The sequence below is a fragment of the Phycodurus eques genome, chromosome 21, assembly GCF_024500275.1.
Source record: "Phycodurus eques isolate BA_2022a chromosome 21, UOR_Pequ_1.1, whole genome shotgun sequence".
Taxonomy (NCBI): domain Eukaryota; kingdom Metazoa; phylum Chordata; class Actinopteri; order Syngnathiformes; family Syngnathidae; genus Phycodurus; species Phycodurus eques.
In genome coordinates this window covers 16,237,898-16,264,302 of record NC_084545.1, presented here as the reverse complement: position 1 = coordinate 16,264,302, position 26,405 = coordinate 16,237,898, and the positions used below count along the sequence as shown (strand labels likewise).

At 49.7% G+C, this 26,405-nt stretch overlaps 2 protein-coding genes across 15 annotated transcripts in view; one reads left to right on the top strand and one right to left on the bottom strand.

Moving 5' to 3' along the window:
• Window positions 1-23,663, top strand: part of sugct (succinyl-CoA:glutarate-CoA transferase) — a 48,940-nt gene extending 25,277 nt beyond the window's left edge. For 4 of the 14 annotated variants that reach the window (XM_061666522.1, XM_061666529.1, XM_061666528.1 and 1 more), the window contains 2 exons: window positions 128-191; window positions 1,221-1,918. In XM_061666522.1, coding sequence (XP_061522506.1) covers window positions 128-191; window positions 1,221-1,384 — 228 coding nt within the window. In that variant the 3' untranslated portion in view covers window positions 1,385-1,918. Of the gene's footprint in view, window positions 1-127; window positions 192-1,220; window positions 1,919-2,270; window positions 2,372-3,369; window positions 3,778-4,841; window positions 4,894-4,989; window positions 8,413-8,938; window positions 12,894-17,091; window positions 19,091-22,957; window positions 23,128-23,243 lie in introns of those variants that run through there. The other 10 variants (XR_009767382.1, XR_009767380.1, XR_009767379.1 and 7 more) reach the window with 10 other exon arrangements.
• inhbaa (inhibin subunit beta Aa) lies at window positions 10,065-19,228 on the bottom strand. The gene is made up of 2 exons (XM_061666530.1): window positions 18,582-19,228; window positions 10,065-12,872 (listed from the first exon to the last, which is right to left on the bottom strand). Exons 1-2 carry the CDS (start codon window positions 19,057-19,059, stop codon window positions 12,037-12,039), a joined length of 1,314 nt encoding a protein of 437 aa, XP_061522514.1. The 5' UTR covers window positions 19,060-19,228; the 3' UTR covers window positions 10,065-12,036.
• Window positions 23,664-26,405: the final 2,742 nt, after the last annotated feature.

Below are 26,405 nucleotides of genomic sequence, written 5' to 3'. Positions count from 1 at the left end.
TCGTCGTTCCAGGAGAGACCGCCGGAAAGCGTTTACAGGGAGGCTGACGCGTCGCGCGAGAAGCGCGGAACCTACGAGTCTGCGATTGGCCGTTGTAACGCGCGACGGCGTGTGTGCGTCTGTGCAGGTGAAACACAACGGGCTCGTCCAGGAGATGGAGCATCCCACCGCGGGACGCATCGCCGTGCCTGGTCAGCGCGCACACGCAAACATTTCAGGATGAGGCTCAAATGCGCTCCAACCTTTACAGCGGAACTTCATTTGACCTCATGTCAACTTTCGGATGGAACGACACAATTCGCAGCAGCCGTTTGAGCCATAAATGTGCGGCTGCAATTCGAATTTCGCTCCTCTTCATCGCGACCGAGACGGCGACGAACAATTCGCGACGAGTAACTCTCCATTGAGGCTGAGGCTCGCCGAAGCCCCCCCCCCCCTTCCTACCGTCAACCTCTATCCTTCCTTTGTCTTTCTTTCCCTTCTTCCTCGGTCTTCCCTTCCCGTGTCCTCGCTTTCTTCTCTCCCTTCCAACCTCATTTCCTTCCTTTTGCTTTCTTCCTCCTTCCTGTGTTTTTGGCTCCCACTCAAATGAAACAAAAAAGGAACGTGGAGAATAAAAAGAATGATTATGTTCAATATACATCAATTATTTGCGCCCCCCCCCCCCCCCACACACACACAGTGTTAGTTGAGCTCATTAGTGCCGCTCTTTTTTGTTTTCTTTCCAGAAAAAAACTCCGTCTGCAAGTTGTTTTTATTTCCGCTTTCATTTTTGTGTCAGTAGCAAAAGTAAAGTGTCAGACAGACAATACGATGATGAAGAGCGAGGAGGTGGAGGTGGAGGCGGAACGAGGGAGGGGGGAAAAGGTTGCACGCGTCATCCGTGACGTGGTCTTTAACAACAGCTTTACGTTTACGCCCAATTAAACTTCTCAAACTTCTTGTGTGGATGGCAACTCGGGGGCGCGCCCTCGTTGGTTATCCTGCGGTCAAACAAAAGTGCGTGCAAGTACACGCGCGCGCACACACACACACACACACACAACTGTCCTATAGGTTCTGCTCATTTCGGCTGTTTTTCGCAGCCCACGTTTGAGTTACATTCCAAACCTACCAATATATCGATAGATGCGTGCGCGATGTTTTACATGATGTCATTGTCATTGTCACATGTTGTCGTTTTCACGTTGTCGTCGTCACACGATGTCATCGTCTGTCAGGTCCGCCGGTTCGCTACAGCAGCTTCTCCCGCGGCGAGCCGACGCCCCCTCCTGTGATTGGCCAGCACACGGTGCAGGTGCTGCGCGACGCCTTGGCCTACGGTGATGACATAATCGGGGAGCTGCTGGAGTCGGGAGCGGTGGCTCAGAACCGAGTGTGCTGATTAGTTGCTCGTCGCACGAAACAATAATGTGAACTCTCGTTCGGTGTTGAGAAATAACCAAATACAAATGTGGAGAGACCGTGCGTCGATTTCTTTCAGGTATCTGTAGTAAAACAGATGCGTGTACTTTCTTCTCCTTTGTCAAAATAGGCTGGATGCCTTTTTTCAACCTCCACGGACGACGGGGACGACGACATTTAAAAGAAAGAAGACGTAAATAGAGAGAGGGAACGTCAACTGCGGTTTAGATTTGATGATTTAGATGCTGCATGTTAGAAAAAGGATTTGTGTCAAACTAAATGTTTCAAAACAGATGTTGTCTCTACCGTATCGTGATTGGGACTTGCTGTGAAGATCAACACAAGATGGTGGCAAAGCACTATGTTTGTCAAAATGAAACTCCTCAACTCACATCAACATAGTTCCAAGATGGCGCCAAAGTAAAACAAGTGCTTTGGCGAATAGGTGACTTTTCAGTCATTTTCTTTTCCAAAATAAAATTGCAAATTTGCTCAATCACAGATTTTTATTCTTTTTTTTTTTTTTAATGTATTTTTATGTTTTTTTTGACCACTGGAATGCCAAAACCCCGAATATGTGGGGCTCAACTCTCATTGTTCAAATGTCTTTTCTCCTTTTCTTACTTTTAAATAAAGAAGTTGAAGCATCCTTCAACTTTGACCCGCCTTTATCTGTTCGACTGCTTTTTCCACTTCTGGCTTCGTTTTGTTACTTTGCCGCTGACAGAGGGGTGGCGAAAACAAGCGAAAAAGCGAGTCCCTTCTTTTGCAAACGAGGCCGATCGGCTCCAGACGGCCGCCCGATTTCGTCTTACGGCGGCTCGTGCCCGAATGCTAATTCCGCCCTCCTCCTCTTGTCCGTCTAGCCGTCACAACAACAGCGGACGCGAAGGCGAGGTGCGGAGGCCCGGCCGGCCGGACGGCCGACGCGTGACCCCGTCGGGACGCGAGAGAACTTCGGATGTACGTAAGTCGTCGGCTCTTTCAAGTGTCCCTGACTGACTGACATCTGGAGCGCGTGCAGGAACCGGAGGCTTTTTTGCGTCTTGATGCCGATCGCAGACGCGCTGACATCGATGATACTTTTATTTTGAAGGCTTCCAGCTGCAGCTGGAAAGCCGCTCAGAGACTCGCAAAAGTCAAATCCAAAACACCGACTTGAAGCGTTTTGACACCACCGCACCAGTCGCCTGTCACGAGTACTTGTGTCGAAAACATAGGAATACCGATTCGACTCCTGTACCGAAAGGCAGAGTTTGAAAATCGCTATCCAGATTTGAATGTAGCCTCACTTCGCTACTTCCAATGTCGCTAATTCCGCAGCGCTTCGGAGTCATCTCAGCTGCCTTGGGTCCCGCCCCTCCGCTTCTTTTTGCTACTCTTGTGGCCAGTCGTGAACAAACGAGCGATGGGCGCTTTTGTTTAGCTTCCAGAGGTGCATATTCCAGCAAAGTTTTGGCAAAGCTCCTGAAGCCCAAGCTAAGAGGTTAGCGTGAAGCTGCGGGGATGTGCCCCACGAGTGCATGGCAAATATTCACGCGCCTACCTCGGGTGCAGTGGCTTCTTCTTCTTGAAAATCAAATTATTCTTACTTTATTGAATTTTTTTTCACAGATCATTTTACGTCCTATTGTCAGGTTTATACAGAGTTCTAACAAAAAAGACAAAAGGGGATTTTTTAAGTCAAAAGTAAAAACCCTGAAATGTAAAAATGAATATTTCATGTCAGTGATCAAAATACATTGATTGATTGATTGATAGCCTTTTCTTGAACATGTATAAATGTGACAGAAGACAATGGCAAATAAAGGAAAAAGACAAAAAGAAGATTTCTGCACACTAACGAGCTATTAACTGACATACTGCTCAAACTGAGGAAAAGAATTCCCGTTGCATGTTGTTGTTTAAGAGCTAGCTAGCCGGTTTGAACGTCAACGTCGATTCTTCTGTTTGTGGCCCTCGCAGGAAAACCTTTGGACAGCCCTGATTTGAGTGATAGATCGCGTTTGGAAGTCCGCAACACGCCTTTCATGTCGAAGACGATAAGAAAGGTCTGCGCTGGCCGTCCAAGTAGCAGAGGTCCTGGCAAACGCAGCGTCACGCACGCACGCACGCACGCACGCACACACGCGCACCGGCTGCAGGGCCGGGACTCCCTCATATGACGTCCAGCGGGAGTTTCACTGGAAAACACTTCCTGGCGTTGACCGCAGGGAGGAGGGGAGGAGGGGAGGAGGGAGGCGGCGTGCAGCTGGAGCAGCTGGATTTCACATCAAAACACACACACGCACACACACCTGCTGGGTCCAGTCTGGACAGGATGTGTACTCGGGTTACCATGGCAACCGCTGCTTCTCACAGGAAACGAGATGCAAATGTCGGGGCTTGCCTTGTGTTAGCAAAACTCGCACGGGTTAGCGGCCAGCTGCCGGCGTTAGACTAGCGTCAGCCGAAAAGCGGGAAGCCGATGACAAAGCCGTATGCGGCTGTCGAAGTGCGAGCCGATTGGCTCGTCGATTCCGGCCCTCGTCCGGAGTGACTCACGGCCGTTTCAAACTCTTTAATGTTCGGCGTGTGGCGAGCATTTGTTGGTCGTTAACCATATGAAACGTTCTTAGTCATAACGTAGTCCTTTAAAATGCTGTTTGTTATGTGTTAAAGAGCCAACCGTTTCAAAACAAGACAGATGGGGCCGCTCATTTGTAGATCAGGTCGAAAGATTTCTTTGTAAAATGCGGGAACAACAGCTCGGCCCTGAGATCCGAGCGACCCAACCTACGGGTTTTTGCTTTGACTTGTGAGTGGCGACTTGATACAAACGCTGTTTGGTGGCAGTGAACTCAACTCAATTGACAACATGCAGCCGTTTTCCAGAACCAATTGGTCAGCAGTTGTTCCAAAACGAGCCTTCAAGCTGGTTCTTGCCACTCCCGTCCCGGCCGAACTTTACTCTACTGCGCTACTTCGAATGACAACTTGTGTTTTTCCAACAAGTACACAACTTTGCCTTAAAAAGGTCCGATTAGCTTAATGCTAACAAACGCCATGGACATGCTAATTGTTAGCATTAATTTTTTGAAGCAACGCTATTCGAACCCCATGGTGGAGCAACGCACGTGGACAGATAATGCAACAATACTCACAGGCGTACACTCTTTACCCTCGACGAAAATGACCTGAGACATCGTAGAAGTTGAAGAAGTCTATTCTTCTTTGTTTGTGTCTGCATGACCGTTGCATGATACTCCCTCCCAGTGGCCGAGGTGGGCAAAGCAGAAAGAGCAGCACATGAATTGGACAACAATTTTGCTGATGTCTTCTTTTATTTTTTTATAAATGTCATGGAACAAATGAACCACTCTTGATTGTTTGAAAAATAAATAATAGTCCATTCTCCTTTTTACATTGTATTATTTCTTCTGACTTTGTGTGTTCAGGAAAGATTTCTGGGGAGGAGCAGAACGTTCCAGTGGTGTTCACTCTTTCAAGGTGAGTCACGTTTCCTTTTTTGGAGCCCTAATGAGGTCGGTTAGGACGCCGCCCTTCATCCAGCCACAGCCCCCGCTTTCTTTTCATTTTTTTCAGTTCCGGATGTCAGCTTAGCTTAGCTCTAAAATTAGCTTCGCCGCCGCGCCTCCTCTTCTGCCGTCTCGCTCCAGTTCAACCCGGCCGCACCTAACCCCGCTCCATGCCCACCCTCGCCCACCACCTCACCCCTGACCCCGAGCCGAACTCCGACGGGCAGAGTTGAAAGTCGCAACAAAGGAGACAAAAACAATCGGGACACAAAGTCCCGTTTGCTTCATCTGGTAAATCCTGCCGTGAAGTTTCGCGAGTGAGCAACACCTCCGGACTCTCACGTCGACATAACCCAAAGGCGAAAACCCTGCAGCGCTAAAAACATCCGTCCATCCGTTTCTGTAGCGCTCGTCCTCGTCCTGACTTTGGGTGAGACGCTCCCGTTCGAGTGCGGGAGTACCCGGAGAAAAGCCGCTCGAGCGCAGCCAAAACATGCGAGATTCGAACCCCGACCCTCAGAACTGAGGCGGATGTGATTACCGCTTCCCCGCCGCCGTGCTGCCCCAATGCATGAAGAACATTTCATCAGAAATGCATGAAGAACTTCATAGACAGCTGAGTGTGTTTACAGCGTCTGTGAGCGGCCGTCATAATACAGCTGTGCGTGCTCAGCGTCGCCGCGTGAATCATCATCTGTGTTTACGCCGTCTGTCCACCTTGTAAAACACACGATGCCGTTCGTCTGATGTTCTGGAATCAAGCGAGGAATTCCCCAAATTCCCCAAATGGACCGTTGGGACGTGGACGTGACTCTTCACTTTCATTTTTGGCCTTTTTAACCAGTTAAAAGTGACCCACGTCTCAGTTGCCGTGTGACCTGGCTGAGCTGTCAGCGGTACTAAACGGGGAGAGAACTGTACTGAAGATGCATCTTCCCTTTGGAGAGTCCGTTGGCATGGCCGCTTTAGAGCGCCTCGTTGTCTGACGTGAGTGTGCGCATGTCACGGAGAGAAGGTGCAAGAGTGAGGGGGAAAAACAAATCTGATGTGACAGCCAGCATGTGGACAGGGGCTTCGTGCTAGCGTGGCCGCTCTAGAGTGCCTCGTTGTCACGCCGTGGAAAAGCCCCTCGACAACCTGGTGACATATACAGTATTTCGTCCACCCGAGACTTTGAGCGGTTATACTGTTGTGGCTCAAACGTGTAGTTATGTGTAAATCTAAGAAAGATGCTAGATGAAGTGGCATCCAATCTTCGACTTTGTAGAAGTGGTGTTTGAGTGACAGTTGAGCATTCAGTGGACACGCCCACAACGTTTGAGAGCAAAGACAAAGGCTTGAATTTTCAATATCTCGAAGCCTCATTTTTTCGCTTTTTTCTCAGACCGATAGCAGTACGGGTACTCGCTCTAGAGTACTCACCGATACAAATACTTAGTACTGATACCAATTCGTACTTTTGATACATCAAATGTCAATGAACACCATGACAGATAATTGTGACCTTTCTTTCCTTTTGTCGCACATATCGCACCTGCAAACTGCCGCAGTCATTTCTTTCTTTTTTTCTCAACATTCAAATTTGGCAGGGTTGTTAGCAACTCTTCTCTATGCGGTGCCAAATTCAAAGCTGTTTTTATTTTGTAATGTGTTTCTAATGTGTCATCCATCCATCCATCCGTCCATTTTCGGAGCCGCTTCTCCTCACGCGGGTCGCGGGCGTGCCGGAGCCTATCCCGGCGGTCATCGGGCAGGAGGCGGGCTACGCCGTGAACCGGTCGCCAGCCTGCATAGGAACGAACAACCGTTCGCACTCACAGTCACACCTACGGGCAATTGAGAGTCTCCAATTCATGCATGTTTTTGGGATGCGGGAGGAAACCGGAGTGCCCGGAGAAAAGCCACGCGGGCGCGCGGAGAACACGCAAACTCCACACGGGCGGGGCCGGGGATTGAACCCGGGTCCTCAGAACCGTGAGGCTGACGCTCTAACCGGTCGGCCACCGTGCCGCCACTAATGTGTCAATATTGCAAAATCCTTGTGACATCATTTGTCATCAACGGATAAAGTCAATCAAGACAATTTGAATTTTAGACCTAACAAACACTAAAAACCATTTCGACATGCTATCAGTGACGCGCACCCGCACACAGTGTAGGTGTGAAGGATGAGTGTTAAAAGGAAGTTAAAAAGTGGTTGCGAAGTTTGTGTCGGTCGCAAATCTTGTGCGTGCGGAGGCCGGACGGCGCCTTTCCGATGTCTTTCCCAGACCTGAAAGTCAGGAGCGGGTCAGCCAGAGTGAGTCAGCGTTCCCGCTGGAAACATCGCTCGCGTTGTTGCTCAGAAGTGGGAACGCTGGTCTTCCTCCCAACTTCTCCCGAGCTCGTAGGCAAGCCCCTCGCCGCTTCGCTCTCGGGGTTCTCACGGCGACCGTCGAAGGTCGTGCGGCATCTCGGCAAAGCCGGCTCGTGCGGAAGGAAGCGAGGTGGACGCTCGCGATTGTCGTCCTGCTCGGGATGAGAGCGATCTCCGAGGAGGAGAGTCCGCCCTCGCAGACGCGAAGAGCCGCCGTCAACTTCCTGTCATGTGACGACTTTATTCTTGTTGACTTCTGGACCCACTTGAGAGGCTTCTTGTCCTCTGGACAACACCGGAAGAGTCCACACGGACGCATCCGAATCTCAGGAAGAAGTTGAGAATCGAAGAGTCTCCCGCTCTTCTGAGGCTTTGCGCTAAATCTCGGCTCCGGCCTTCCCGGGCGCAGTCGGTACTTGGCGCCCGTGTTCAAGTGGCTTTTCTCCGGGTACACCGCCTTCCTCCCACATTCCAAAAACATCTGCGCTTCATTGAAGACTCCAAATTGTCCTGAGGTCTGAGTGGGCGCGGCCACCTTAGACTTAACGGCCCCCCCCTGCATTGACGATTGTTTTTCAAGGTGCAACACGTTCGCTCTCCCCCCCAGCTGCGAGAGGCTCCGGCTGACCCTAAGATGACCCCGATGAGAACAAGCGCTATAGAAAATGGATGGATGAGAATGTAATAAAGCATTGAAGCTGTTTAACTCACACACACTTACAGTGATTCACACAGTGAGTCACCGTGCGCGTGTGCGCGACGGTATGTGGGCGCACCGTCGCCGCCGTCAGCGTGAGAGACAGGTCGCCGCCCTGATCTGCTTCGCTAGACCGAGTAGACGCCACCGCACGCTCTGATCGTCGCACAGGCGTGTCTAGACGGACCATCTGACCCACGCACGCACGCACGCACACACAGATGGACGCTGGCAGTTTTTCGATCACCAAAAAGTTGAACAGGAGAAAGTTTTATGAGCGGAGTCGAGCCAAACGGGGACACGAGGCCGTAAGAGGTCACCTTTGTGCGTGTGTGCGTGTGTGTTGACGTACTTGTGTCATTTCCTTCTCCATTAAGCACTAATCCTATGTTGAGCAAGTTGAGTAAAATGAGCAGAACAGGAAATTAAAAAAGACGAAACAGATCGGGCGGGCGGGCGGGCGTGCGTGCGTGCGTGTGTGTGTGTCTGTGTGCGCGCGCACGTGTGCAGCATGTGACCCGATGGTGGCGCCGTGGCAAAGGCCGGCCCGTCATCGCTTCAATCGGTACGAGTTGAGTTGCGGTTCGCTAACATCGCTAAGTCGCAGCAGCACACGTGCGTCACGTCCCGTTGACCTTGAGGTCGCTAAATCGACCTTGGCCATCTCCTACTTTGCAACGTGCAAAACCTTCCGCTTGGTTCTATCGCTCCAAAAGTATCCTTCTGACGTAATCATACTCAAACAATTGCATTTGTCGCTTGAAACTTTAATGTGAAGCAGAAAAGTCCAATAAATTAGATCAGAAAATGTCACAAGCACATTTGTACATCAAAGCCATGATTTCCATATTTACAGAATAAAAAATAGTTTTTTTATCCTTTGTCGTCCTTGTTCAGTGTCAACAACACAAACTTTTATTCCTCATCATGATTCTTTTTTGTGTTTCTTTTCATTTCGCTCAGGCCCATCTGCAGTTGGGGCGTGTCCGAGAGTAACGCAAACCAAAGTTTTGGGGTGAAACTGGAAATTGACAACATTTTCTTCTTCCTCCCCCGAAACCCAGCAATGTGGAGGAGCAAAGCATTGTCGCAAATGTAGGAAGAGAAGGTCGACACCAGTCGTCCTTTTGGGGACACAAATGTACATTTAGAAAGTTTGAGCTCACTTTGCAGCATCCACGCACGCACGCACGCACGCACACACACGCGCGAGCCTCTTTGGTCTCTGAAGGGATCTAAAAGTGGAAAAAAAGTGAAGCTGGTGAACATTCGACCGATCAAATATTTGCACGGCTAGCAGGTGGTTTGCTCGCTGCTAAGCTAACGTCATCGCCAGTGATGTCAGCGGACGTTTTGTGTTTGAAGACGGGATCAAACCTGTGACCTGGAGTCTCGCTATAGTGCAAAAACATTTCTCAAACAACAACACGTAACATTATTATTATTATTATTATTATTATTATTAACATGAACGAGAATATTATTCAAATATTTAGTGACAGTAAACATCAGAACATGGTAACCATGGTAACATAGAAGTGTTTGGTTCCAGCAGCCAAGCCAACTTGTTTCATTCAAGTAATCTCAACAAACACACGCACACACACACACACACACACACACACGAGAGTCTCCATCTTCTGTTGCGTTTAGAAGAGTCAGCAAACAAAACAAAGAAGAGGAAGTAGGCGATACAGTGAACCCTCGCTATATCGCAATTCGTTGTTCACACCCCAGCTATACGGCAAATTTCTGAGCAATGTTTTATTTTGGGTGTGTGAGTTGTGCGCCTTCATTTGTAGTACCACGTCTTGCCACAATATGCCGGGCAGCACTGAGCTCTATTGCTTGTTGCTGCACTTGTTTGAAGGTTTAGAATTATCATAACATCTGTGCTAAGTTCCGTTAGACATTTGTTATTATCTGGTTTGGTTGAACATTTTGATGTTAAAATATACAGTGGATCACTGCATGCTCTTGGTTCGGCACCTGGAGATTCACCTAGTCGTAGATTTTTTTTTTTTTTCAATTTTTCTTTTTCTTTTTTGGGAGGAATCAACCCTGAAACTGCTTTTTGGTGATTTATCCCATATATATATATATATATATATATATATATATTACAACCCCAATTCCAATGAAGTTGGGACGTTGTGTTAAACATAAATGAAAACAATACAATGAATTGCAAATCATGTTCAACCTATATTTAATTGAATACACTACAAACACAAGATATTTAATGTTCCAACTGATAAACTTAATTGTTTTTAGCAAATCATCATGAACTTAGAATTTTATGGCTGCAACACGTTCCAAAAACGCTCAGACAGGCAGGTGGCAAAAACGACGGAGAAAGTGGAGGAATGCTCATCAAACACCTGTTTGGAACATCCCACAGGTGAACAGGCTCATTGGGAACAGGTGGGGGCCATGATTGGGTAGAAAAGTAGACAATGTTCTTCAACGTACAATTGCAAGGAATTTAGGGATTCCATCATCTGCGGTCCATAATATCATCAAAAGGTTCAGAGAATCTGGAGAAATCACCGAATGTAAGCGGCAAGGGAAAAACCAACATTGAATGCCCGTGACCTTCGATCCCTCAAGCGGCACTGCATCAAAAACCGACATGAATGTGTAAGGGATATCACCACGCGGGCTCAGGAACACTTCCGAAAACCAATGTCAGTCAATGCACTTCGGCGCTACATCCGGAAGTGCAACTTGAAACTCTACAATGCAAAGCAAAAGGCGTTTATCAACAACCCCCAGAAACGCCGCCGGCTTCTCTGGGCCCGAGCTCATCTATGATGGACCGACGCAAAGTGGAAAAGTGTTCTGTGGTCCGACGAGTCCGCATTTCAAATTGTTTTTGGTAATTCTGGATGTCGTGTCCTCCGGATCAAAGAGGAAAAGAACCATCCGGACTGTTATGGACGCAAAGTTCAAAAGCCAGCATCTGTGATGGTATGGGGCTGTGTTAGTGCCAGTGGCGTGGGTCACTTACACATCTGTGACGGCACGATTAATGCTGAAAGGTACATACGGGTTTTGGAGAAAAATATGCTGCCATCCAAGCAGCGTCTTTTTCACGGACACCCCTGCTTATTTCAGCAAGACGATGGCAAAGCACATTCTGCACGTGTTACAACAGCGTGGCTTTGTCGTAAAAGTGCGCGGGTACTAGACTGTCCTGCCTGCGGTCCAGACCCGTCTCCCATCGAAAACGTGTGGCGCATTATGAAGCGTCAAATACGACAACGGAGACCCCGGACTGTTGAGCGGCTGAAGCTGTACATTGAGCGAGAATGGGAAAGAATTCCACCTCCAAAGCTTCAACAATGAGTGTCCTCAGTTCCCAAACGTTTGTTGAATGTTGTTCAAAGAAAAAGTGATGTAACACAGTGGTAAACATGCTTTTTTGGAACGTGTTGCAGCCATAACATTCTAAGTTAAGGATTATTTGCTCAAAACAATAAAGTTTATCAGTTAGAACATTAAATACCTTGTCTTTGTCGTGTATTCAATTAAATATAGGTTGAACATGATTTGCAAATCATTGTATACTGTTTTTATTTGTTTAACACAACGTCCCGACTTCATTGGAATTGGGCTCGTATATAATATATATATATATATATATATATATATATATATATATACACACACACACGTAGTTCCGCCCCTGCATAGTGATTCCGTACGATAGTTTCCCATTTCTTGATGTTAAGAGGCACTAAGGGATACTCTGAAAACCGTGTTTTAACAACTTCACGTTCATTTTGATACGTTAAAATGTTCTTAAAAAAGATCTTCTTTCCATATCGCCAATTTTCACTGGATCATCTGGATCGCACGCGCTGCGATAAACAGGGGTTCACTGTCATCAAACGAGTTGCATAGTTTGCGGTTCGCCAACATGGTCTCAGCCAAACGAATAGGCCACATCCACTCCATTTTTAACAAAAATATATTAATATTCATTTTTTTCTTTTTGTCCGAAAGCGCCACAAGGACGGACGTGGCCCGCCTCGGAGCGGCGTGGCGTCCGGCGGCGTCTAGGAGCATCCGCACTCGTCCACGATCATGTTGTCGATGTCCTTCTTGATGATCTTGTGCTCCTCGTTGTAGTAGAGCATAGACATGGCGCGCAGCCGCGTGGGCACGCAGCAGGAGCGCAGGGTCTGGAAGGGACTGTAGCCCCGCATGCGGTAATGGCTGATGACGGTGGAGTGAAAGGACAGCGCCGAGCCCGTGATGCTGGCCACGTGCGATGGGCACTCGCCCTCGCAGTAGTTGGCGTGGTAGCCGCTGGGCGCGATGATCCAGTCGTTCCACCCGATGTCTTTGAAGTTGACGTAGAACTGGCGCTTGCAGCACACGCGCACTTTGCCGTCGCATTCCAGGCCTCGCTTTCGCCGCCGCCGAGAGTCGCCCGAGTCCTCCGGCCGCAACGCCGCCATCAGGAAGGGCCGGTGGGATTGCTCCCGTTGGGATTGCTCGCGCTGGCCGCCGCGTCGCTGCGATTCTTCGCCGCCGGACACCAGCACGGGCGTGGCGCCGAAGCCGGCGCAGAGCGGGCAGGACGCCCTGACGCCGAGCGCCGCGCCCGCCCCGTCCGTGCGATCCAGAAGCGCCTGGACCGCGGCCGACACCGGGAAGGTGTGCCAGCCGCTGCGGCGGGTGTCCACCGTCTTCTCCGCAAGCAAGACGTCATCCTGCGGCGAGGATGAGGCGGCGCCGCGCTGGAACAGGCGGACGGTCACCTTGGCGCGGCTGCGGTTGTTCTTGGCCAAGCGCAGGAAGAGCCACACGTTGGCCTGCTCCACCAGAGACACCTCGCCGCCGCCATCGTCTTTGGACAGCACGAAGGTCACCGTATCCCGTGTCTCACCTGAAACACAGTCTGCTGCAGGTAACCATGGCAACCCAACACACACACACACAGCAAAGTCGCTTGCACGAGTCACCAAACGTTTGGCGTTGGAATGAAATATCCGGATGAACTTAAAAATGCACTCTTAACCTCTACAGCTCAACTTCATTTGACCTTGAGTGAACTTTTGAATGCACATGTCCAACTGTTGAATGTTTGTAGTACTTTTTGCATAACTCGCTGTTCGACAACAAGGATTTGATTGGCCAAATTTACAATGGGTCACACTGCTATGCCTTTCTGTGACTCTTCCAGTCTCTCTGTTGCAACCTGCTGAAGACGCTGTCAGCTCAGCGGCCGCTTCCTGTTTGAAGGCTCGTAGCGTTGATCGGTTGTCAGGCGTCGTCTTAGTTCGTGATATCAAAATGTAAACATCATGTTGAAAAGGACTGTTTTAATACCAATTGTAATTCAACCAGGACATTTATGGGAAGAGACCGGAGGAGTCACAAAAAGGCGTAGAAGCCGTCCTTGGAAATGTTCATAACCGACCGAACGCCTGTTGTGAAATCTGCTGTTCGTTTTGATTCGAGAACAGCAAAAACTCCCGTTGAACATGTGCATTCAAATGTTTACAAAAGGTCAAATGAAGTTGACCTGTAGAGTTTAGCGCGCAATCTAGGTTCACCCGAAATTTCCACCCCAAAACCCAATATCACAAACTTTTGGGGGGGGATAACAATCGCATAACGTGGAGGAATCTGCTCCGAACAAACGGTCCAGATCCTTAGGCAGACCCACCGAAGGCCTCTGCCGTGCGGCGCGTTTTTCGCTTGAGCCGCGGACTCTTATGCCATTGGAATGAACATTGTACAACGGCAGACTATGTGATAAAAGTCGCCGTCCATTGTAGCCTGCTTATCCTGGAAGGGGGATCCCCCCAGGCTCCATCTGCAGTCCCTTCTCAAGGTTTCTTTATTCCACAAATGGGGTTCTGAGCTTTTCCTTGTGCGATTGGGTCTTTTGGATTATGGGATGTCGTCAATCATTGCCAACTGTGTCTTTTGGGAGGAAGGGGGAAACAAATCAACTTGACGTGACTGACTTGACTTGATTCACCGCAACATTTTGGGGTACATTAGTGTGACGGGAGATCATCTGGAAATCGCGTCCACGTCACACGCCACCCTGCCAAGCCCCGCCTCTTAATGGCACATATATAACACACGGACACTATTTCATATCTATTAGGGCTGGAACTAACGGTTATTTTCACAATCGATTAATCTGGCGATTATTTCTTTGATTAATCAATGAATCGGATAAATAAAACATTTTAGTTTCCATTCATTCATTCTAAAACATGATTTCAATTTGACAGTGCAGAAAATGCACAAACATCAATTTATGATGATTCAGTTACTGTTCGGTGAGTGACATCTGTCAGAAAATCGGCAAAAATGTCCATGATTCCAAAGTAAAAGCCGATATTTGCAAATGTCTTATTTTGGGAAAAAACACAAAGGTCAAATCAGTCTGCTTTTATGGACGACTATAGAAATCAGATATTTACTGTTGAGAGGCTGAAATTCTGAGCATTTGCGCAATTTGAAGTTAAGCAAGGTCTCTCTGAACGATTAATCATTTATCAACAGAGTCGTGCATCAATTTGATAATCGATGCATTGTCGCACCTTTATTTACGTTTTATTTTAGCGTACATTTTATTCTTGCGATTTCGGCGCGTTCAAATGCATTTGGCAATGGCAAACGTGCCAAGAGATTTTTCCGATGTCAAATCCGTGCGTTGGTTCACTAAAGGTCGGCAAAGATAACGCGCCGCCCGCCCGCTCGCCCTCTCGCCCTCTCGTGGGCGTCGGCAACACAGACACAGAGTCCGAGTCACGACGGGGACGACTCGTGCGCCAGGCGTGCGGAGGCGTCCGTTCGCACGTTTTAAGCGGACGCTCGGAGGCGACGATCTCGCTTGCATCATCATCATCATCATCATCACTCTGTTTATTCACTTTTACAGCGTACGGGGAGTCGGCCCGAATGCTACACGCGCACACGTGCCGTCGGTCATGCAGGTAACCATGGTAACTGAAAATTGAAAAGTACTCAGATATGATTCTTTTCCCGGTTTTTTCTTGGCCGTATGACAAGTCGACCTGTAATAGGATGTGAATGGTCGTTTGTCGATACGGTAAAGCCTCGTTTATCGCAAGGGTTACGTTCCAGAAAAGCCAGCAGAAAACAAAATCAATTATGATATTACTCTATAAGTCAGTTTCATATATGCGCTCCAATGCCAATTTGTGAAGTCCAAGTATTTATTTGTGCACTTGAGGCCGCCAGCCACACACACAAACACAAGCGCAGGCTTATTGCGCATGCCCTCCTTGGGTTAGGGCTAGCTCATGCGCACATGATGTGAACAGACTATTTCCTGGGTCAACCATTTGCACCATTCGGCACACTGGCAGGCCTGTCACGTAGTCAGCAAAAAGCGTTTTGGGTACCCACAGATCTTTGCAGTGAAGTTTTAAACTACTGTGCTGTACTTGTACAAAACCAAGCTAAACGTTGCTCTTTCCGTGCATTTCTTCCAGTCCATATTGGGGAGCGCGCGCATTAGCTGTTTGTCGGGTTAAGGTTGGTATTTGTGGATTTATTTCATAAACTCTTGACCGTGGCTTGTGTTTTAAACGGGTAAGGTCTCTTTATCCGCCGGGAACAAGAACCCAATTGACCTTCTTTGAGTCATGGCTGCCACGTTTAAATCAATTAGCCTACAGAGCTGATTGTACCAGAGATGTGCAGGTGAGGAATTGCACTACACTGACCTTTATAAAAATAAAAAATACAAAATAAAAACAGGTACTGAATCCGCAATAAATGAACGGCGATATAGCCAGTGACTACTGTATGCTCCCTGTGATTGGCTGTCGACCGGTCCGGGACCAAAATCAGATGGGAAGCACTCCAGTTGGCAAGCGTTATAGAAAATGGATGGATTACAGATTACATTGTCATAAAAATGAGAGAAAAAAAAAATAAAACAGTTCTTTGAAGTGTTTTAAAATATGGAGTTCCCTTTCAATCCGTTGTCGTGTTTACCTTCTACTGCACTCAAAAGACCTTGAACGCCGCACTAGGGTAAACACGCATGTGCACAAACACCCATTCGACACAACACCATCATCCTGGCAAGCGCGGCCGAGCGTTTTTTCTTCGTCCTCGCTGGGGAGAAGAAAAAAAAAAACGAACCACATGAAAAGCATCCTGTTGATGTGCATCGAGCGTATTCCCTCATTGACGACTGTCAGGCTCAAAGGACGCACACACATGTGCTTCAGAGTGCACGCCCTCTCGGCCTTATTGGCACCACATGTCAGCGCGCGCGCACACGCAAGTTAAACATGCGAAGGAAAATGGGCGTGAAACAGCTGGTAAACAAAAGCAGCCAGCGGCCGGTCTTCTGACGGGAGGAATGTCCCAGACGCCGAATGATTCAGATGTGCTCGCTGTCATCGGAGGAAAAAAAACATTGAAAAAGAAAAAAAAAAAAAGCAACAACATCCATCTCTCTGCGGCTTCTCCGCGCCGGCCGAGCTTTTCCACTCGGGCGGATCAAAGCGGAAACGCAGACGGGCGGGATTATTCCTAGACAGGAAGCCAAAACAACCTCGCAAGCCACGCCCACCGCAGCCAATCAGATCGTCCTTTGTCGCCTGTCATTCAAATGCACAACACATCTCCGCTTACATATTCTTATCTGAACGAAGGAGAGGTTAGGGGTTACCATTCAAAGTAAGGGCTCATATAGACAAACAAGCATTCGCACCCACAAGGACAATTTGTCCGTCTTCAATGACGCCAAATTTTTTTTGGGGGGGGGGGGGGGGGGAATAATCATTGAGTAATTGACACTCCCTCAAAAAAGGCGTGTACAAATGTCGGCAAAACAAACGCACCTCGACATAGTTCCTTGTCACCAAGATGCCATAATATGGTGATGAAGGACTACGTCTGTCTGAATGAAGTTACTCGATTCACTTCAACATAGTTCGTCACCACCAAAATGCCGAAATAATATCTTTGTCCTGAGTACAAAAATAATTGGTGAGTGTTTCAGCAAAGAACCACAGGTTCTGAAAAAAATCAAAATGTGAATTGATGAAGATATAGCCATCCCCATTGGGTGAGTTCCTAACAACGCCCACAATCTGCCACAGGTGGCCCGTGATTGGTTAAGAAGCAGAAGAAGAACAGCCTCGTTTGCTCGATGCCACTCGCTGTTTCTCGTAAAACGTCCTTGGCATCGAGAACGCCAAAGAAAGGAAGAAAAGGATGAAAGGTTGGCAGTTTGAATCCCGACCGAGGAGCAACAAAGAGTTTGACAACATGGCCGACACATGAAAGTACACTGAGGAATGTCGCTAATGATGTGTTCAATTAAGTCCAATTAGCCTAATTGTCCTCTGTGTGCCGGCTCCACACACACACACACACACGCGCACACACGTGCGCACGTATGTACCCACACATGCACACACACACACACACGGGTTTTGTGTGTGCGCTGTACTAAAGGGACTCGGGCATCGCCGCCAAGAATTCCCCCGTCGTCTCTTTCCTCTCGCGTCTCGGTCGTCCCAATTAATTAGCGAGTCCCTGAACGCATCGCTTGTCGGCGACAAAGGCGCGAGTGGCCGTCCGCGGCGTATTCTCACGGCGTCGCGTTCGCGCGCGCAACAACAACACTTTTGATCTGAGGCTATTTTCGTATATCGCCGGCTCCGCCTACCGCGCCCGCGCTCGGGTGAGGGGCGGCGCCCTTCGGTGGGCGCCGGGAGCGCGACGACTGCGACCCGAAGTACCCGCCGCGTTAGTTCCTCACGACTGCGCTGCTTTTGCTCAACCGAAAGGCGACACACGAATTCAGTGGTTCTCAGACCTTTTACCATCTAAAAAAAACGTCGCTTTCCAAATACCACCACATTATGACCAATCAATAGGGCCCGGCCGATATGAATACGACGGCACGTTTGCGTGTTTTACAATAGTTTGTCCTTTCCGTAACAGAGAGAAAAAATATCAGTAAAAAGTGGCCGATTTTTGGGGGCCAATATTTTTGAGGGGAAATGTTCATTTGAATGTCATTATCTTGGTCTTACGTTGTCATGTGTTACTGTGTAAAAAAAAAACAGTCGGCAAAAAGATTTTTGCTGATTCGAGGAGGGCTAATATCGGCAGGCTGACGAATCGCTTGCAGACAAAATAACAAAACAAAGCAAAGGAGACGAAAACAATGCGAGGCAGAGGTTTCATTCCTAAGAAGGAGGGTACCCGTCCAAAGTTTGGAGATGCTTCACTATTCGACAGCATGAGAATGCGTTTCAGAACTTTTGGCTGGTCGCGCATATTGAATCTTAATTATAAGCCAGTGACATCATGCACCGTTTTACCATTAACACTGTGTAAAACTGCACTTCATGATTCAATTGGAAGGTATTGGAGATGAAAACGACCTGCTGTAAGTCAAAGTTTCAAAACAAACCCTTCCTCCTGACGTACTGCCCTAAAGGGTTCAACGCAAGTGACGCAGTCATTCTTGAGCGTACCACTCGAGGATCCCGCGTCGCACACTTTGAGGCTCAGTGCGCTCATGATTAGCGATGAGCGCGAACGTGCGAACGAGAGCCGCGGCGCGGCGCGCACTCACCGGGCTCGGCAAAGGTGATGATCTCGGTGGTGTCTCGCTCGTCGTGGTCTCGGGCGCGAGCCGCCCCTCCTCCCCCTCCTTCGGCGCCGCCTTCCCCCCGCCGGCCCCCGCCCTCGGCCTCCTCCCCCCCGATGTGCACGCTGCCGTCGTCCGCCACCCGGCCCACGTGCAGCTTCCGCAGGGCGTTGAGGAGCGCGGCGCGGGGCACGGGCCGGGTGATGTTGGGGCGCGCGTGGAGGTGGAGCATGTTGAGGATGTGGCGCTTGACCGCCTCCACCACTTCCCGCTGCGCCTCCTCCTCCTCGGGCTCCTCGGCCGGACCGCCGCGTATCCCGGCCAGGGCGCAGGAGGGGCAGTGCCCGGCGGCGGGGTCGGCGGCCAGGGAGCGCGGCGCCGGGTCCGACGACGAACGACAGACGTGCGGCAGGAGCAGGAGCAGGAGCAGGACGGCGCCGCTCAGCGCGGTCAAGGCGGACATGACGGCGGGTGAAGGCGGCGACTTTCGAAAGGTGCCAACTTTGGAGAGCGGAAAGTAGTAAAGGCGGCGCGGGCGCGGTGTGGAGGTGGGACGGAGAAGATGAATGAAGGCGTTTCCTCTCGGCTTGCTCCCAGCTGAGTGATCCTTGAATGATCCTCGGCGCACCAGTTGAATGCTTTCAGCTCGGTGGGCGGAACCTCGCTCGCTCGCTCGCTCGCTCTCCCTCTCTCCTCGCCTCCCCCCGAATCCCCCCGCCTCCCCCGCCTGGCCGCCTCTCTCTCTCGCTCTCTCGCGCTCCCTCCGTGACTCACACGCGTCCAACTCTTACTTTGCCGACACCCCCCCACTCGGTGTTCCCCACTTTGAACTTCCCCGTGACTCGGTCTGAGTGTCCGTCTGCGTCGACTCGGTCCGAGCGAGACGTCATCTTTCCTACGTGCGTCAGCGACGGATGATGCGGTCGAGGCGGACGGCCGCCCGCCCTCGGCCCTTTTTTTTCCAAAATGTCCGTCTTCTTTTGTCTTTCGAGATGCTCGCCCCGACGCGGCATTTGTGCGAGCCGGGCTCGATCGCAGGCCCGAGGTTCCTTCGAAAGAACTCTCGCAAGGTCGAGGAGGATTCTTAGGACCTGGCGTATGTTCTCGGGTGGTTGCCAGAAGGGGTCAGAGGCTCAAGGGTGCTTGTGAAGACCTGTTACAGGGTGAAGTGCAGCGTGTGTGAGACATCTCAGAGAAGGTTCTAACGCTCCATCAGAGGTTCTAATGTAGTTCGCGAGACCTCTCAGAAGGTAAAGGGGAGTGCTAAAGTTCAGGGTATTTTTAAGGACCTAGCATGGGGTAGAAAGACTGATGTTGTCGCTTTGTTCCCGGTTACGGAAAGGAAAGGAAAAACGGCTACCGGAAATGGCCACAAAATGCAGAGGAAACGCCACCCTGTGCCGTCCTAGCCAAAACCAGCCGTAGCGACGCCCCCCGACTTGGAGGGGAACCGCGGCACCTTTTCAAAACTGCGCGCGTGGGTTGCGCTCGAGCAGAAAGGCGAACTGCGTGGGACAGCCGCAGTGCCGCTATAAAGAAGCCTTAAGACTTTTCGGGTCGTTCTAAAGACCCGACAGAGGTTCTAAGATTTTTATAACGACCTATCGCAGGTTCTAATGTAGTTTTGAAAACTTCTCAGAGGTTCTGGGACGGTTCTAAAGATCGATCAGTTTCTAGGGCGATTCGATGGGACGGTAGCATTTGTTGTTGCACATACAGAGGGCCGAAATGACTTTTCCAATTAGAAACATAAGCCATCAACCATCAAGACATAAGGCATCCATTCATACATACTCGATTTAGCGCAGGTTCCAAGCTGGTTCTAAAGACCCAGCAGAGGTTCTAGTGGGTTTGAGCCCAACAAGTCACCCTGGAGTCTCAAAGTCCAGCCGCCGCTTCTCCACACGGAGACGAGTCGCTTGATGTGCTTCAATTTGGGATGTGTCGGGAGCGCGGCCGTGGTTTTGCGCGGTTCCGTCTGGTTTTCGTGTGCATCGGTACCGTCGTCGCTGAGAAAGTTTGAGGAAAGGAGGGCTCCGACATCTGCTTCGACATCATCGGTGCGTGACATCATCGGCGCGTGACTCGCCGCTCGTCCGCACGTTTTCACCAACGCGCCGGCGGACGATGTAGCGAGTCATCGAGACCGCAAAACATTTCGTCACCTTCAAACGCGCCCGTCTTCACGCTTTCACCTGCCGCCTGGAAGCCAAATATTCGTCGACTGCTTTTGGGGCCGGGGGGGGGGGGGGGGGTGTTCCCGACGAGGCCGCTGAATCGCTTCCTCGGTTGCCGTGGCGATAGAGGGAGGCCACAAACATCCGCAACAACACGGCGTGCGTGCGTGCGTGCGTGTTGGGGGAAAGCCTGTGACCTCGGTGAACGTGCGCGCCAAAGCACCATATGTCGCATGTCCAAACAGGAACAGGAAATGATGGGAGACAGCCAGCGGGGAGGAGGCGGGGCTTGGGGACTCCCAACGACTTTGCGCCTTCCGCGGCGTCTCCGACCGCAGCTCCTGTGTGTCTGTTTGCGTGTGTGTACTCTCTTAATTGAGCTCCTTTTTGTGTGTGCGTGTGTGTGTGCTGACTCAGCATTTGAAAGTTATTTGAAACACAAACATTCTCTTCTTTTCTCAAGATTCTGACGTCTTCTTCCCGTAGATGCGAGTGTTCAATAATGATTAAACGTGTGTGTGAGTGCCAGTAGGTGTGCCGTTGGTTGTGTGGTTGCGTGTGTAGTTGTGTGTTTGTATGAGGGGCCGTTAGGGACCTTATTCAGGATTAGCGCCCACACTTACTATTCAAATGCTTTCTCACACACACAAACTACTGAAAGGCTCTCATAAGGACGACTCAAACACTCTCACACGCACGAGTCTTGCTCTCATCAACACGACTCAAATTATAGAGAAGAACTGCAAACTGCACACACTCAGAGTGAAGTATTTTATTATTTTGATGATTGACAAAATTCCCCATATTGAGAAACTATAACATCCAATGAGATAGTGAATTATAATTGGGCAGCCGTGGCCCAACGGTTGAGGTCATCGCCCGCCACCGCGGGGCACCTGGGTTCGAGACCCCGACCGGACCGTCCGCCGACATCCCCCCCGGACCCGCGGCCGCGGTGTCCCTGAGCGAGACGCCGATACCCCGAAATGCTCCCCGGGCGCTTCGGCTGCTCCGGTGGGTTCCGCTAACGTGTGTATGTGTTCCATGCGATGGCTTCAATGCAGAGAACAGATTTCGTGTACATGTTCATGACAATCAAAGATGATTTTTCTTCTTATCAATCTAATCTATAATCTCTGCCAGCTGAAGCTCCCCTGCGCCGGTGTACCTAATGAGGTGTCCAAAGGGAACAGAGGAATTGAATTGTCGTTGTGAAACTCCAAACTACACACAGTCAGAGTCAAATATTTCATGACTTTTTTAAATATAGATACATCTCAATAAATTAGAATATCGTTGAAAAGTTTTTCTTCAGTACTCATGAAGTGATTAAACACTGAAATACTTTTCAGAGGGCAAATTCCAGCCCTTGAATTAATTCACTATTTCGTTTGACGTTATATTTTAGTTTCTCAATATGGGGAATTTTTTTGATTTGCTATGTGCTACGATCATCAAAATAATACATATTTTAAATATGAAATACTTCACTCTGTGTGCAGTTCATCTCTATAATTTCACTTTTTGAATTGAACTACCTAATAAAAGATTGACCCGATTCACGCGGGAGCGTGAACTCGTGAATGGCAGCGATGTGTGCGAGAATGCGATTGACGTGCTCACGTGAACGCAGTTGATGAGAGCAAGACGCGTGTGTGTAGGAGAGCATTTGAGTAGTGTTGATAAGAGCAAGACTCGTGTTTGAGTCGTCCTTATGAGAGCCTTTCAGTAGTTTGTGTGAAAGCATTTGAATAGTAAGTGTGAGAGCTCATCCTAAATAATGTCCCTAACGGCCCCTCATAGGTTTGTGTTGTTGGTTTTGTGTAAGGTTGTGTGTGGGGGTTGTTCACATGTGTTTGTGTATGTGTGTGAGGTGATGTGTTGTGTTGTGTTGTCTGTGTGTGTGTAGTTGTGGGTGTCTATGTGAAAGTGATTGTGTGTGTGTGTGTGTGTCTTGTTGGTTTGTGTGTTCATGCGTGGTGGTCCATATTTGAGTGGGTGTGTATGTGTGGTGGTGTTTTTGGGATGTCAGTGTGCGCGTGTGGTTGTACACCACGTGTGTGTGTGTGTGTCTGTGTACGTGTGTTGTCGCTTGTGTGCATGGTGTTGGTGTCGTGTGTGCGCGCGCGCACATTCTCGTGCCACTTGATGCCTTGAGATGAATGTTGCTTTTTATTTTGAAAGCCTCGTTCCTGTTGTTGTTTCCTCTCACCGGGTGGTCACGCTGAGGAAGACGAGGATGAGGAGCGTCACAGAGGAAGGTGAGCAGACGTGGGATGACACATCAAAGCTCTGACGTGTGACATCATCAACGGCGTTCACGCGCACACACGAAGGCCTCGTCTGCGGCGTGGGTGAGTCAAACACGTCCGCGCCTTCGTCATCATCGTCGTCGTCTTCCTCCCTTTAAACAAAGAGCAGACGACCTTGACGAAGTTGTTGTTTTTCTTTTCCTCGTTCTGTTCTCCAGACCGGACGTCTCAACTCTGTCTCGACCGTGAAAGTGGCAGATAGCGGAGCGTCCGCCGGGCCCGGCGGAACTTTGACGAGCGTCTGGCGGGCGAGTGGTTTGATTGACAGCTTCTTTTGGATTGGATCGACATCGCCACTGACGTGGTCAGCAGCCCGCACTTCCAAAAATGTCAGGGAGTCGAGGATGACGAATGAGCCCTGACTCCCGAATCACAAGAAAGAGCCGACATGAGCTAGTCTCAGCAAAAAAAGGAGCTTTTAGCAAAAAGCAGAACAGAGATGTTGATGCTAATATTTTGTTTTTGTGACATCTCAAACTATAAAACAACAAAGTCAAGACTAAGAAGTGCTTTTGATGGCAAACCGATCATTTCTTTCCAGATATAAAAACTAAGACACGCACTGTAAGAGACGCTGACTCGGCGCATGGCTCCAGTTGGATGTCGGTGGCCTTTTCGCAGGGCGATCGTCCATCACCGCATGAACGGAGTCTTCTTTTCCCGATGGCGACGCACACTTTCTACGACACGTATTGTGTTTATACCACACACAACCTGCTTCGCTCGAGCGTCGGCTTCCTAAACTCGTCCCGCTTCCGGCGCGTTGCCATTTTTCTCCCTCATAATTGACATGACGAGCCGAAATTCACCGCCTAATCTTTCTCTTCTCCTCAAAAGCTGTGCCGATTTGAACTCCAAAGGGATGCGACGCCGCCATCTTCTGGTATCAATTTGTCATTACAGGGGTTTACAAACCTGCATTGAAAAGACGAACCGAGCGAGACCCTCTTCCACGCCTACCTCAAAACGTACTCGACGAGTAGATTCGTCGGCGGCGGCGAACGCTTGGATTCCGGTCGACCGATAGAAACGGTCGCAGCAGCGAAGGAGTTAAAGGCTTCTGCGCCGCAACTCGTGAATTTGTCTCCAATCTTCCATCAACATCCTGGAAACGAAAAGCGATCGTTACTCGCCTCGTGACCGTCACGCCTTTTCGAGACGCATTGTGGGATACACCGAGGCCCTGCAGTACACGGGGGCGACCTTCGCTCGCGACGCCTTCCGAATGGCCGACTATCGCCAAACAAAGTCAACGCGACGTCGACCCGACACAGCTGAAGTGAGGCGTGCGAGGTCGAGTCACGTGAGGACATGTAAACCGCACGCTCACACATGCGCGGGCGCGCTCGGCCATCGGTGCGCGCAGCGGCGAATGTCGATGAGGGCGAGCGGCCTGCGGGGCGGGCGGTCTGGTCTCCGGTGGCCCCAGAAGTCAGTCGGGCGCGCGGCGGAGAAGAAAGTCGTCGTGGACGTGCCGAGGAGATTCGTCGATTTGACGTCGCTCGAACGTATGCTTGATGTCCTCGGCCCCGCTGCCGTGAATTATTCCTATACGTCGATGTAGTTTGGTGTTGCTTAAGGTGAACGCACTTGAAAGCGAGGCAGCGCCTCGATTTGATCGGCCGCTCGGCAGCTCGCATCAAAGGCGAAGAGTCGCTTCGGTCCGCGCGCTCGCCTGAAACGCACTCGCCGAAACGCCGCCGAACGCTTTCGATGGAATTATTTCAAACACGTTTAAAGACAAAACACAATTCTGTAATTCATAAAACATGTATTAAGAAACATTTCAAGACACATTTTCAAAGCGCATTTAAAGACAAAACCACTTAAATGACACATCTTAGGAAACACTCAAAGGCACATGTTGGGTATTTATTAAAAACACTTTTAACGGCACATTTTAGGTCGGGCCTGCTCAATGTGGATTTTTGTAGGCCGATTCTGATATTTGGCAGATGAAAATTAATGTTTACAATAATAAAGATATGAATTACAGGCAGAACATTGGACTGTTTTACAATATTAACTTTTGTTTGAATGCCACGATTTGTCTTCCGCTGAAATGTGTTGTGGAAAAGAAAAAAATGGCAACAGCCAATCAGCGAAAAAAGCTGCCGAATTTAATATCGGCCGATCAACTCAGCCGGCGACTCGTCGCTCGGACCCCAATTTTAGGAATTTTACATTGAACGGCACATTTTACGTGACTGCATTTATTCAAAACACATTTCAGTTTCTCCTTTAGGGCTGCTAATCTGACCTTTGACCTGCGCCGATGAAGGCGAAGCTTCCCGTCGTGCGACGCACTGCGGCGGCAGCGGGTTGCTCGGGGAGAATCGTTGTCATCATTAGCGCGCCGCATCAAACGCTCTCACAAGTCAGCGGCGAAGGAGCCGCTTGTTCCCGGTGGTCCCCGATGCGGCAACGCACGCGCGCGTGTCCTACATAATACGCTCGCTGATGAACTTCACCTGAACTCCGTACGGCCCGCGCGTGTTACCATGGCTACCCCCGCTAGCCCGCCGTTAACCGCCATTCGTTCGTTCCTCCGTCCCTTTATCTATTCATGCGTCATCCGTCCATTCATCTGTTCATTCATCCATCTCTTCAATGATTCATCTGTTCATTTGTCCCTTCGTTCGTCCGATCGTTTGTAAATTCATGCGCTCAGAAATGAAAATCGGCGGCGGGCGCGCGTCTCGCGTTTCGGGCGAAGGGTGGCGCCGAGCCCCAGCGGACGCTCGAAACCTTCCGAAACGTCCCGGCGAGCGTGAGCGGCTTCTTGATGTTCGCGGTGGAAACGTCTGCGGCAAAAAGTCCCCGAAACAAAGTGTCACATGGACAAAGTAGAAGATGGAAGACAGAAAGGAAGAACGTGAATGGACCGAGAAGATGTTAGATCGTCGGTGTCCAAACTACGGCCCGGGGCCGTCCGCGGCCCGCCGTCTCTCTTTTAGCGACTAAAAGAAACGTTCGACGCGGCCCGTGTTCGTCGGTCTGACGTGGACTGCGGTACTCGCTTTACACGCTTGGCGGGAGAAGTACGGCGCACATTCACGGTTCGGCATTCACAAATTCACCTCGTCGCTGATTCTTCAGAAAGGACAAGAACGGCAACAAAGATGGACTGAGTAAAAGATGTTTGATGGACAAAGTAGAACATATAAGATAGGCAAAGAAGATGTCAAATGGGCAAAGTAGATAAAAGGTGACAAATGAGAAAATGAATGGCCCAAGAAGAAGAAGACATACAATGGACACAGTAGAAGACATTACATGGACAAAGCAAAAAAAAATGTCCGAGGAAAATGGACCGAGTA

Coding starts and splice junctions, on each gene's coding strand:
- inhbaa (XM_061666530.1), bottom strand. CDS start 19,059: ATGTCCGCCTTGACCGCGCTGAGCGGCGCCGTCCTGCTCCTGCTCCTG. Junction 12,873..18,581: donor CATCACCTTTGCCGAGCCCG/GTGAGTGCGCGC, acceptor ACTGTGTTTCAG/GTGAGACACGGGATACGGTG.